Source organism: Lynx rufus, unplaced genomic scaffold (assembly GCF_022079265.1).
Source record: "Lynx rufus isolate CCGP_SWC_20201006 ecotype Redwood Valley unplaced genomic scaffold, mLynRuf1.p SCAF_1, whole genome shotgun sequence".
NCBI lineage: Eukaryota > Metazoa > Chordata > Mammalia > Carnivora > Felidae > Lynx > Lynx rufus.
The window spans coordinates 195,978,436-195,990,296 of NW_025814823.1; the positions used below are offsets into that span (position 1 = coordinate 195,978,436).

Below are 11,861 nucleotides of genomic sequence, written 5' to 3' on the forward strand. Positions count from 1 at the left end.
TGCATTTAAAATTCTGAAAGACGTTGCCCATGTATATACCGGAAAGAGTGAAGGCTATTGTGAAGTTTATAAAGAGGATGGTTTTGGTTTGCCCAATTGAAAAAAGTGGTCGGCAGAGTTTCAGGGAAACAGGCAAGGGCAAAACCCAGTCTAGGGAATACAGGGCTGGCTGTATTTTGTTCCCAGGCACTCCAGGGCGCTGCTGCTTGCCTAACAAAATAGTGCCCTAATGACTCAGCGTAGCACAGTGATTAAAAGTCACCCTTGTAAAATGACTGGACAGCTGGCATCGTCCCACCTGATTTTGGCTTTGTGCCCTTCTCCCACAAGTCCCCTCCCTTCCTGACCTCAGCTTTCCTGTCTCTCCTGCTGTAACTTGAGGGGGTGAAATGACAGGTCTCAGACCCCCTTGTGGTAAAGGGTGTGGGGAATTCAGCACTTCTCTTTCTCTAACTTCTGGGCGGCTCTGTGGAGACAGGCAAGCTGAGGGCTGGAGTTGCCCTAGGTGGCTGGGGGTGCCAGGTAGAGTGCCCCGTTCTGTGTCTGCCCCGACCCCTCAGGTGAATACTTCAGAGTTAACTCCCAGTCCTCTCCCCCTTGTGGGCTCTGGCCCAAAGATCAGGGAAAGGTGTTTTCCCTCCGCCCTACCCCTGCCCCCAGGGCCCCAGAGCCCCTGAGCCACCCTCTCCCAGCCTCCTCTGACTCAAGCCTTCCCTCTCTCCCTCCTCTCTCTCCTCCCTGCTCTCAGGTGGCTGCTGAGATCTTGGTGAGTGTCCTGTTCTTCGCGGGGATTTTCATGGCTTCTCTGAGCGAAGGCTGAGTGACTGTGCCTCTGGAAGGGCCAAGCGGCCAGTCAGGCAGTGGTTGGGGCTGCCCCCAAGTTCTCTCTCCCCCCTTCAGGGCCTCTTAAGAACCCCACTGGGTAAAAAATGGGCCAGGCAAGTGTTTCCCGCATTTCAGCCGCTCGCCTGCCACATGAGTTGTGCCACACGCCATCAGCCGTGGGTAGTTTTCTTTAAAGGGGCCCTTTTGAAATCTGAAATGAACTCTTAAAGGGAAATTTAATGTCAATACAAATGGAACTAGTGGCTGGCTGGAAGACTATTGTGGAAGCATGTATATGTGGTGTGTCCAAATACATGTGTCCATTTACCGCACTTGGCTAAACACTGGCTAGGCTGTTTTCTTTGCACATGGACAGACACACTTTCCCAGAGGGGCTTTCAGAAGGGCTTAAGGACAGAAGAACTCTGAGTCCCCGTGCCCGGTACCTATTTGCCCTCCCCTGGGTCCCAGTCTCGAGGTCCTGAGGCCAGAGTGGAAATGCCTGGTGCTAAGCCCCTCTGTGTCAGTCCAGAGGGTTCCTGGGAACTGGCGGTGGGGAACGTGGAGGCTGAGGAAGGAAGAAGGGGCCAATGTCAGCCTCCTTAGGTAGTTGCCCTCAGCCTAGGCAAAGACATGAAAGTGAATAACCAAGGCCTTCTGGTGTCTTCCCTCCCAACTCCTTGCCCCCACCTGGGCTCTGCAGGAGATAGCAGACACACCCAGTGGAGACAAAACTTCCCTGGAGACACGTTTCATGACGATCCTGTGCACACGTAGCTATCAGCATCTCCGGAGAGGTGAGGTGTCAGTCCCTTCCCTTCCCAATGTAGCAGGAAGCTCCCCAGATCTGATGGGAAGCTCCCCATTCTCTCTGACAAGAGGAGCCGGTTGCCCACTCCTTACCCCAGAATATTGTAGCTGGTGCCGAGTCAAGTCCTGGCTCTACCACTAACGTTCAGCCCCGGACCAACCCCCTTCACCTCCTTAGGGAAGCAGGTGGGATGCCTGAGATAAGGGATGGCAGGTGGCTTCCGCCTCCAAGGCCACTTCAGTAGATTGGTAGTGGCTGCCTAGAATATTGTGTTGAAGATTCGAAGGTTCAGTGTCATGAACCTTTGCTGATGTCTGCCGGGAACAAGGCAATGAGGGGTGCTAATGGCACAAGGACCGCCTGCACCTCTTTGAGCCCCAGGCTGTCACATGCACAGGGCACACCAGTACATGGTGGCCCTGACATTAGGTGCTCAATGAAGCACCCTGTCCACTAAGACATTTTTCTTTTAACGTGCATTTGCCTGGCACTCAAGGTGCTCTAGCTTAGTGGCTAAAAGAATGGACTTGGGAGCCAGATTGCCTCGATTTGAATCTCCCACTTACCAGCTGTGTGACCTTGGGCGAGGTAGTGAATATCTGTGCCTTAACTCCCTCATCTATAAGTTGTGATTTTACACGGTTACACGATTGTTGTCAGGATACGAAAAATATAATGCGTGAAAAGCCCTTTGGGCGATGCCTGGCACTTAGTAACTTCCTCAGGGTCATCATGATGATTACTTACATTAATCTCTATCCCAACTTGACACAGGAGGAAAGGGAGGCCTAGAAGGGGGAAGGGGAATTACCCAAGGTCATTCAGTGAGCTCAGGGCAGACCTTTGCTAGGACCCAAGCTCCTTTTGCTATCCCAGCCTGGGTAGAACTGGTCTCAGGCTCTGGAGCCGTGTCTGACGTGACACAGATTTGGCTCTGAGCCCAAGGAGGCTCAGTGAGTCCTGCCCAGTGAGTGCACTTAGGCCTGGGCTGTGGCCATACCTGCTGCCCCTTCCCCCTTTCCTGGGGCATGGCCTGGGGGGGAGAGGAAGGGTGATCTCTCCCCTCCCTCTGAACTGAAGTTCACCCACCCTCTTCTCTTGGGGCCAGTCTTCCAGGAGTTTGTCAAGATGACCAACTACGACGTGGAGCACACCATCAAGAAGGAGATGTCAGGGGATGTCAGGGACGTGTTTGTGGCCATTGGTAACTATTGGGGACCAAAGGAAGGGGATGGACGTCCTGGGGAGGCTCTGGGGACACTGGGAACATGGCCAGATTCCCTGGACAAGTGTGGCCATGGCAACTTCCTAAGCTACTATTACTGGAAAATAACCCCTGCTGCTGCGGGGGTCCTGCCAGTGTGTGGTTGGTGGGGTAGCGTGAGGATTTGTTCCAGGCTGCAGGGCAGGATGACGGAGCAGCTTTCCCTGGGGACGTAATGGGGGGCGGGGGGAGGCATGGCAACATCGGGTAGGGGCACAGTGTCCTGCAAGACTAGGGTGTGCACACGCATACTATACATGAGGAGTTGGGAAGGTTAGTGTACAATGTGATCTTTCCCCTGGGTTCCTGAGCCAGTGCGTGGCCACATCTTGGGTGACCATGCCCTTGGGGTATGCAACTCCAGCCCCTTGCCCCCTGCCCTCCTCCCAGAGATACCTTTATATCCAGAGTCGTTCTGGCTTTCTGGCACTAGGGTCTGATTCCCTCTCCCTGAGCTGCCTGAGACACCCTTGTGTGGGCTCTGGGGCCTTGAAATCCAGCAGCTGCTGAGGGCTGGAGACCCCCTGGGCCTTGAGAAAGGGCAGGGACCGGCAGAGCCAGGCAGACGTTATCTGGGGTGGTGACGGGTGGGGGGCAGGGGCTGCCAGTGAGGCTCTGGGGCAAGAGTCAGCCCCTGGAATTCACATGTTGCCTTCAGTTAGGCCAATAGACACCCATTCTCTGGCATAATATTCCTCCAAATCAGTAGTTCTCAAACAGTGGGCTGCACCAGAGTAGGGAAGCCAACCATTCTGATTTGCACTAAAACCCCGAATGTCCCGGGCAAAGTGGGTTACCTCCCTTCAGAGTGGCGTTCTCAGCCCATCTGGGGAGGGCCGTGAGAATTTGCATTTCCACCAAGTTCCCAGATGCTGCTGCTGTAGCTGTCCAGGAACCATCCTTTGAGAATCGCCGCTCAAAATATTTCTTGAATCTGAGTCTGTAAGGGTGGAGCCTAGAACCCAAGTTTTCAACAAGCTCTCCAGTGATTCTGATGCACTTAGAAGTTGGAGGCCCTGTGCCTTGGGCTTCTGAGGGTTTCTTCCCTTTGTGTCCTCCACTCACCTTGGTTAGCTGCAGGCACCTCAGCAGGATTGAGCTGCACCCCAGTGAGAGCCAGGTCTAGGATGAGCGGGAGGAGGGGCTTCGGGAAGGGGGAGGGAAGGTGTCAGGCCCTGAGGACGAGCCCAGGGTTGGCAATGCCCTGCAGGCCCAGGCAGGGGGGGAGAGGAGGTGGGCAGATACAGCCGGGGCCCATAGTCTGGGCACGCCACCTCTGACCAAGTTTCCTGCGTCTCTCTCCTCTTCCTACCAGTTCAAAGTGTCAAGAACAAGCCTCTCTTCTTTGCCGACAAACTGTACAAATCCATGAAGGTAAACTTGCGTGTTTGTTCCTTTCCCTTCCTGCCCTTGTACTCACCCGCAAACATGGGTGTGTGCAGTTCCCCGGGTCAGGACTCGTGGCAACTGTGTCCCCCCACTTGGTATTTACCAGCATCTGCCTCATGTCTGGCTCCACGATAGTAGCTCTCAAGTAGGGGTGATTTTTGTCCCCAGGGGAACATTTGGCAATGTTCAGACGCAACCTGGGGAGTGTTGCTGTCCTCTGATGGGATGGGAGCGGGGATGCCGCTCAGTGGCCTGTAATGCACAGGACAGATCCCGCAACGGAGAATGACACGGCCCCAAAGGCCAAGGTTGAGAAACTTGCTCTGGGGACACAGGGCTGAGTAGGGCTCAATCTCTGCCCTCTTGGAACTCACGTTCCAGTAGGTGACACAGTGTCACCTCCTATGACGAATGATCACAAAAGTAGCAAGTGCTGGGCTCTGGGACTAGCTCCGGCTTCCTGAAAACCCCAGCCACTCTGGCCACCTTCTCAGCCCAGCAAAGGGACTGCCCTTGGCTGCTCACAGAGCCTGGGCAGGCTGTTTGGTGGGAATGAGCCTGAGACCCCTCTCGGCCTACAGTCCCCAAACATCATGGCCATTTATTGAGCGCTCACCACGTCCAGCTTTGACCCCCAAGTTGGTGTTCCTGAGCTGCGTGGGGGCAGAAGTGGGCCGTGGCTGCCCACACATCCCATGTCATGTGCCTGCTGCACTGGCCCCCTGTTAATTTCCCAGGGCTCCTTTATCAAATCACCACAAATTGACAACAGAGATTTTATTTTTTTGTGGTTCAAGAGGCCAGCAGTGAAAAATGAGGGTGTTAGGTTCCTTCTAGGTGCTCTGAGGGGAAAACTCTCCCATGCGCCTCTCCTAGCGCCTGGTGGTTGCCAGGAATCCTGGTGTTTCCTGGCTTCTGGATGCCTCCGTCAGACTCTGCCTTATCTTCACATGGCCTTCTCTGTGTGTATGTCCATGTGTCCTCTCTTACAAGGACTCGAGCTGTTGGATCTAATCCCGCCCTAATCCAATATGACCTCAACTCATTATATGTGCAAAGACCCTATTTCCAAATTAGGTCACATTGTGAGATTCCAGGTGGATCTGAATTTGGGGGGCATACTATTCAGTTCATACAGGTTGGTTTTGCCTGTCTGGCCAGTCCCAGGCACAAGGGAAGCAGGGTCAGGACTACTTGTGGAAGACAGAGGCGGAATACCCCACCCTGGTTTGGAGGGAAAAGAGAGACAGGCAGACAGACACCCATGAGCTCTTGTCTGACCTGACCCTGTTTCTTCTCCTGCCCTGTGTCTCCTTCTCACCTGGCTCCACCAGGGTGCTGGCACAGATGAGAAGACCCTCACCAGGATCATGATCTCCCGGAGTGAGATCGACCTGCTCAACATCCGGCGGGAGTTCATCGAGAAATACGACAAGTCTCTCCACCAAGCCATTGAAGTAAGGGGGAGGGGTTAGAGGTCAGTGGGGCAGGGGGCGTGAGTGTCAGATCCCTGACCATGAGAGTACAAGTCCTTTCTCTTCCCATAGTCTTTTTCTCAAGGAGTTCCCAGTCAGGACATTGATAAATGAAAGACCTACTTCATCGTGTATACCAAAATAAATTCCAGATGGCTCGAAGGTTTATAAGGAAGATTTCCAGATAAAATAGCCTATTTTGTTTTTTGAAGATGACTTTATTGAAATATTATTTATAGACCATAAAGTGCACCTGTTTTAAATGTTTATTTATTTTTGAGAGAGAGAGAGATCGTGAGCAGGGGAGACGTAGAGAGAGAGGGGGACAGAGGATCCAAAGCAGGCTCTGTGCCGGCAGCAGAAAGCCCACTGCGGGGCTCCAACTCACAGACTGTAAGATTGTGACCTGAGCCAAAGTTAGACTCTCAACCGATGGAGCCACCTAGGTGACCCAGTATTTTTTTTAGCAAACTTAATGAGTTGTGCACCATCGCCACAATCCAGTTTTAGAACATTTCCGTCACCCCACTAAGATCCCTTGTACCTCCTTACTTATTCCCACCCCTGCCCGCCAAGCGACTTTGTGTCTCTATAGATTTGCCTTTTCTGGCTATTTCATAGAAATAGAACCGTGTGATGTGAGATCTTTTGTATCTGACTTTTCACTTACAGAGCCCATTTTTTTGGCTTCGAGGTTGGCCAAGATCTTAAAGTTTGATACTGGGCTTGGCCGACAAGACTGGGAAATGTTATAGCAGCTTCACACAGATTTGGTGGGGAGGATGTACATTGTTAGCACATCTTTGAAGAGTAGTCTGGCAGTTTTCAAAATGTTAAATGCGTACACTTTGGACTTGCTGCTTCTGTATGTGGGAATTGATCCTATAGACCTAGCTACACATGTTCCCAAAGATGTGTAAGAGAATATTTATGTAGCAAAATATTGGAAGTCCTCTGTACAGAGCTGGTTAAAGAAAGTATGGTAAACCTATACGATAGAGCACGATACAACCATGAAAAAGCTTGAGGAGGCTCTATCTGCTGATTTCGGATCTCCTCTAAGCCAAAAAAAGTATGCCCAGAATAGTGTGAGTGCTATGTGTCCATTTGTGTAGAAAAGGGACATTCTACACATATACATATTAGCATATGCTCAGATTGTTGCTGGGAACCCACACAAGACAACAGTAATCGTAGCTCTCTCTTGATTTGGGGAAAGAGAAGTCAGGAATGGGAGATTTTTATTGTATCATCTTTCCTTTGACTTACATCGTTATTTATAATGATGATTTTTTAAAATGATGATGATTTGATATAATGATGAGTTTACCAAAAAAAGGGAAAAAAAGCATATATCATAAAAATAAAAATGAGGGGCGCCTGGGTGGCGCAGTCGGTTAAGCGTCCGACTTCAGCCAGGTCACGATCTCCCGGTCCGGGAGTTCGAGCCCCGCGTCGGGCTCTGGGCTGATGGCTCAGAGCCTGGAGCCTGTTTCCGATTCTGTGTCTCCCTCTCTCTCTGCCCCTCCCCCGTTCATGCTCTGTCTCTCTCTGTCCCAAAAATAAATAAACGTTGAAAAAAAAAATTTTTTTTAAAAAAATAAAAAAAATAAAAATAAAAATGACAGGAGCCACTCTAAAAAGAGGGAGAGTCTGGCCTCCCACAGTTCTGCTGGAGGCCAGGTATTATGTGTCAAAAACACAATGACATTCACATAAATTCCTGCAAGGGCCTGGTACTCAGTAAGTGCTCCACAGTGTCTGTTCAAATAAGGAATCTCATTTGCGCATGTGTTAATGGCTGTGGGAGGAGGAAGGGAAGAACAGAGGGCAGGAACACTTCACAGAAGAAGGGGCATCAGAGGCCAGGCAGGATTTGGGAGTGGTGCAGAGGGCATGCTGGACACAGGAGTGGTAAGCATTAAAGTAGGAAGATGAACCTAGATGCTCCCAGAAGTGGGGGAGGGGGGTGAAGCCACCAAGCTTCATGGGGGTCAGACCACAAAAGGCCTTGAGGCCAGGCTGAGAGCTTGGACATTTTCCTGAGGGTAGTGGGGAGCCACAGAAGGGACATAGTCACATTTGTGTGTTTGGGAGACATTAGGCTGACAACAGCTGGGAGGAAGGGGCATTGAGGCCATCAGGATTGTTTTAACTCATTGCTCTTCCTCTGCTCCTGCCAGGGTGACACCTCTGGAGACTTCCTGAAGGCCCTGCTGGCTATCTGTGGAGGCGAGGACTAGGGCGACCAGCTTTGGCCGGCACCTGTGCCGAGAAATGGTCAGCAGCACCAGCCGCCATGACCGAGCCTAACTGCTCCAGCTCCAGAGACTAAGGAAGGGACAGGGGTGGGGGGAGGGGGTCAGGGGTGGGCTTTTGTCTTCAGCTGGGGTTTAGGAAAGGCTCCCACTCCCACAGGCCACTGAAGGCCCAGCACGGTCACTTCTGCTCACATGTGAGCAACTGAAGAGCCGTAGCCACAAATCCCGTCCACCTCCACTCCCCATCTTCCTCTTCAGCCCTTCCCAGCTTCCATCCCTTACGGCAGCCCTTGCCCTGCTTTGGGCTTTGTCAAATCCAAAAACATACTGAGCCTCTGTCTGTGAAATGAGTGAAGCGTGTGCTTTGAATGGCAGCGTGTGGTGGCAGGTGCCGATTAAGTGTCCTGGGGGAGAGAAGGGTCGGGTCAATGCCTTCCAGCCAATTGCCAGTCCCCCCACTGTTTCACCACTTGCCCCCATCCAGAGAGATGGAACCGGGAGTCTGGCTACCTGGGTTCAAATTTGCATCTGCCACGTGTATGCGTTCTAGCTTCAGGCCAACCTCTGTCCCTGCCTGAGTCTCTACTCTCTTATCTACAAAGTAGGAGAGTTGGATGAAAGGATGTTGGCTTTCTCTAACATTGACAGTGTAAGATGTGCCCCCAAGTCATTCCCTTTCCACTTTCCTCTCTAACTAGAAACAGACATACAGACACATAAACATATTTCCCACGGGGTCTGTGTTTTTGACCTAGACCTGCCGCTGGACTGTCCTCGTGACAGCCTGAGGTATTCACCCACCCAGGAGTAAGTTCTACCCTCATGCTCTTGACTGGGAATCCGAGTGAGAGTCTGAGCTAACATCTAGCCTGGAAAGGCTGCCTCAGTCCCCACCAGGTCTCAGATACTCCCTCCTCCCTCTGCTGCCTGGACGTGTCTCTGTGCATTCTTCATTCATTACAACCAAACCAAAACTTCCTCTTTTGAGCTCTTCAGGGGCACCAGATGTGATCGTGATCTGGGGAGGCCCGCGGAAAGTTTCTACTTTGTGAAGATCACTGATAAGCAGCAGCTTCTCCGTCTCCCTTCCATCGGATGTGTTTCTGCTCTGAGACTTGGGTCTGAAGTTGTCTGGTGACGGTGACAGAGGTGCGAGGGCGCCTGCTGACTGGGGGGCCCTGCTCCCTATCCTGACTGGCCTGACCTACTTTGACAAATCAAGTGTGTCTGCTATAGTAGCTGTGCAGGGGGTTTGGGAAACTTGAGTGACCTTGGGCCCGCCACTGCCCTTACTGGGCCTCAGTTTCTACATTTGTACAGTGAGGGGTTGGATCCAACAATTTTTTTTTTAATTTTTTTAAATGTTTATTTGTTTTTGAGAGAGAGAGACAGAGCGTGAGCAGGGGAGAGGCAGATAGGGAGACACAGAATCCAAAGCAGGCTCCCGGCTCTGAGCTGTCAGCACAGAGCCCAACTTGGGGCTCGAACCCACAAACCATGAGATCATGACCTGAGCCAAAGTCGGACGCTTAACTGACTCAGCCACCCAGGCGCCCCTGGACCCAGTGGTTTTAAAGAGTCCTATCTTCATCTCTGCCATAATGAGGCTGAAAGCAAGATGGTTTATCTTGTTCTGTCCTCCACTTTCTTCCCTCCACCAGGCTGGGAACCCACATCCCAGGAGAGTCAGCTGAGAGCTTTTTTGGGTATTTACCCAACTTACTGCAACTATTATCAAAAGACAAATTAACAAAGTAGTTAAAAGCTGTGGAGTCAGGCCCTTGCCGCTAACTGACCGTGAGCATGGCATTTCTGAGCCTCAGTTTCCTCATCTAGAGAACAGGGCGTCCAGTTCCACCCATCTCTTAGCCTTTGAGGAGGAAATGAGGTAATGCAGGGAAGTACTCGGCAGGGGCCTGCCTTGCCCAGAGTCAGCTGTCGGGCACCACCTGCCCAGAGCCAGGCCCTGTTGTAGGAGGCTGGTAAGTGGATCCCAAGATGTTTTCTGATTCTGCTGTCAAGTCAACTGCAGATCACAGAGGCACCCAAAAACGAACATGAAAGCACCTTAAAGACATGTGCCGAGGGAAGAACAGTTCTGGGAGTGGCAAGGAACGAGTGATGGAATCGGAGGGAATAGAAGGGGGAGGCCCTCTGAGGCCAAGGGGAACACACAAGCAGAGAGGCCAGGAAAGTCTCGAATTCCCAGAAACCAGGAATGAGGATAGCTGAAACTGATCACTCGCAATGTACAAGCCTGTTGTAGTTCCTCAAGGTGCAATTTTCAGTTGCTTTTCAGTTAAGGTGGGTTGCATTCTGGGATTGGTCTCTAGTAGGAGGGAGACCCTTAGGGCTTGTGGGATGAGGCAGACGGCATTAGAAATGGGAGTGTGCACCCAACTATGGGGGAATGTCAGGATTTTATGTTACACCACAGGGGAGCCTTTGGAGGTTCTTAGAGGGAAGGTATGCAACTAGCCACACGCTTGAGAAAAACCAACCGTGTAAGGGAAGGGTGGCCAGCTGGAAGGCTAAAGCAACAATCCCACTTAGACTCAGGTGCCTGCAGAGCAAATCACATTTTTTTTTCCCTTGGAGCTGTGGCAGAGGAGGCAGCAGCCACTATTCAGAATCCCTGCACTTCATTCATTCATTCGTTCGTTCATTCATTCACTCTTGCAGCTTACACTTCTGGAATGCCTCCTGTATGCTGTGCCATATGTGGTGGATACTAAAGATATCAAAACTTAAGACTGTTGCCTCCTAATCCTTGAGAGCCGACATTTGAGTGTCCCTGTCACCCAGCTTACTCCAAAATACGCTGTTAAATGACACCGGAGATTGCTTCTGTGGCCAAAGTTCAATGGAGAGAAGTGGCGGGGGACTAAATTAAAACTAAAAGGAAAGAGAAAGCAGAAGCCCAAACCACTGCTGTCTCAAAATGGGAGAAAAGGAGGATGGTGGTGATGTTCTAAGTGTGGAAGGGGCCCTCGGAAAGTCTCACCTCCCTCTCCCTCTCACAGACAACTGTCCCAAGGGCACTTAGCGTTTCTGCGGCGGGCAGAACTGGAACCCTGCAGTCCTGCCCCATCTGGTGCTCTTGGACCCCCGCCCGTGTCTTCTCCCACTGTCTTCCTTCTTCCCCCTTCTGCCACGGGGCTTCTCTCTCAGCCTCTCCCCAGCTCCGCCCCTTGCTCTTCACCCGGCCTCCTGCCTCCAGCCCTGCATTTTCCGTTCAGAGCGAACCCTTCTCAGAAGCTCCAGACTGGGAAGCTCCAACCTCGCTCTTTGGGGCCACAGGGAAACATCTGAAGTGACTGGCCGGAAGGCGGTTGCCCTTCTAACCCGAGCAGAGAGCCGCTATTTGAGAACTGCCACGGCCACATTTCCAGCTGTTGGACAGCGGTGTGGGAACTGCTGGCTATCTGGAACGCCCTGATGTTTACTGTGCCCCAGCTTTGCTGAGAATAATGGGTAATCCCTCGGGAGGAGGGCAAGGGTGATCACCCTTATTCTAATGAGGAAACCAAGGGTCCAAGCGGTCAAACAAACTGCTTGAAGGTACAGGACACATGTGGATTGAGCTGGAAATGGTCTTGCAGCTCATCCAAACCAACGCTCTTGTTTCAGGAGTTCAAAAATCAAGACCCAGTGACCATGGTCTTACTAAAGGCTAGGTCTGGGGTTAGCACCTGGGTCTCCTGATTCCTGCTCTGCTCACTACTCACAGGTCTTCCTCCTCTTGGTTACGGAGGCCAGGCTGAGCTGAGAATGGGAGGGAGAAGTGTCAAGTTGCCCAACCCGAATTTCAGAACCCAAAAGCAGCACATCGGTGT

At 51.8% G+C, this 11,861-nt stretch overlaps 1 protein-coding gene across 2 annotated transcripts in view; it reads left to right on the forward strand.

Annotated features, from left to right (window-relative positions):
* Positions 1 to 8,372, forward strand: part of ANXA6 (annexin A6) — a 49,253-nt gene extending 40,881 nt beyond the window's left edge. Inside the window, exons 21-26 of one of the 2 annotated variants that reach the window (XM_047092272.1) lie at positions 749 to 766; positions 1,529 to 1,622; positions 2,745 to 2,840; positions 4,216 to 4,274; positions 5,624 to 5,746; positions 7,948 to 8,372. In XM_047092272.1, the coding sequence (XP_046948228.1) occupies positions 749 to 766; positions 1,529 to 1,622; positions 2,745 to 2,840; positions 4,216 to 4,274; positions 5,624 to 5,746; positions 7,948 to 8,007 (450 nt within the window). In that variant the 3' untranslated portion in view covers positions 8,008 to 8,372. The remainder of the gene's footprint in view (positions 1 to 748; positions 767 to 1,528; positions 1,623 to 2,744; positions 2,841 to 4,215; positions 4,275 to 5,623; positions 5,747 to 7,947) is intronic. The other variant, XM_047092275.1, reaches the window with a different exon arrangement.
* Positions 8,373 to 11,861: the final 3,489 nt, after the last annotated feature.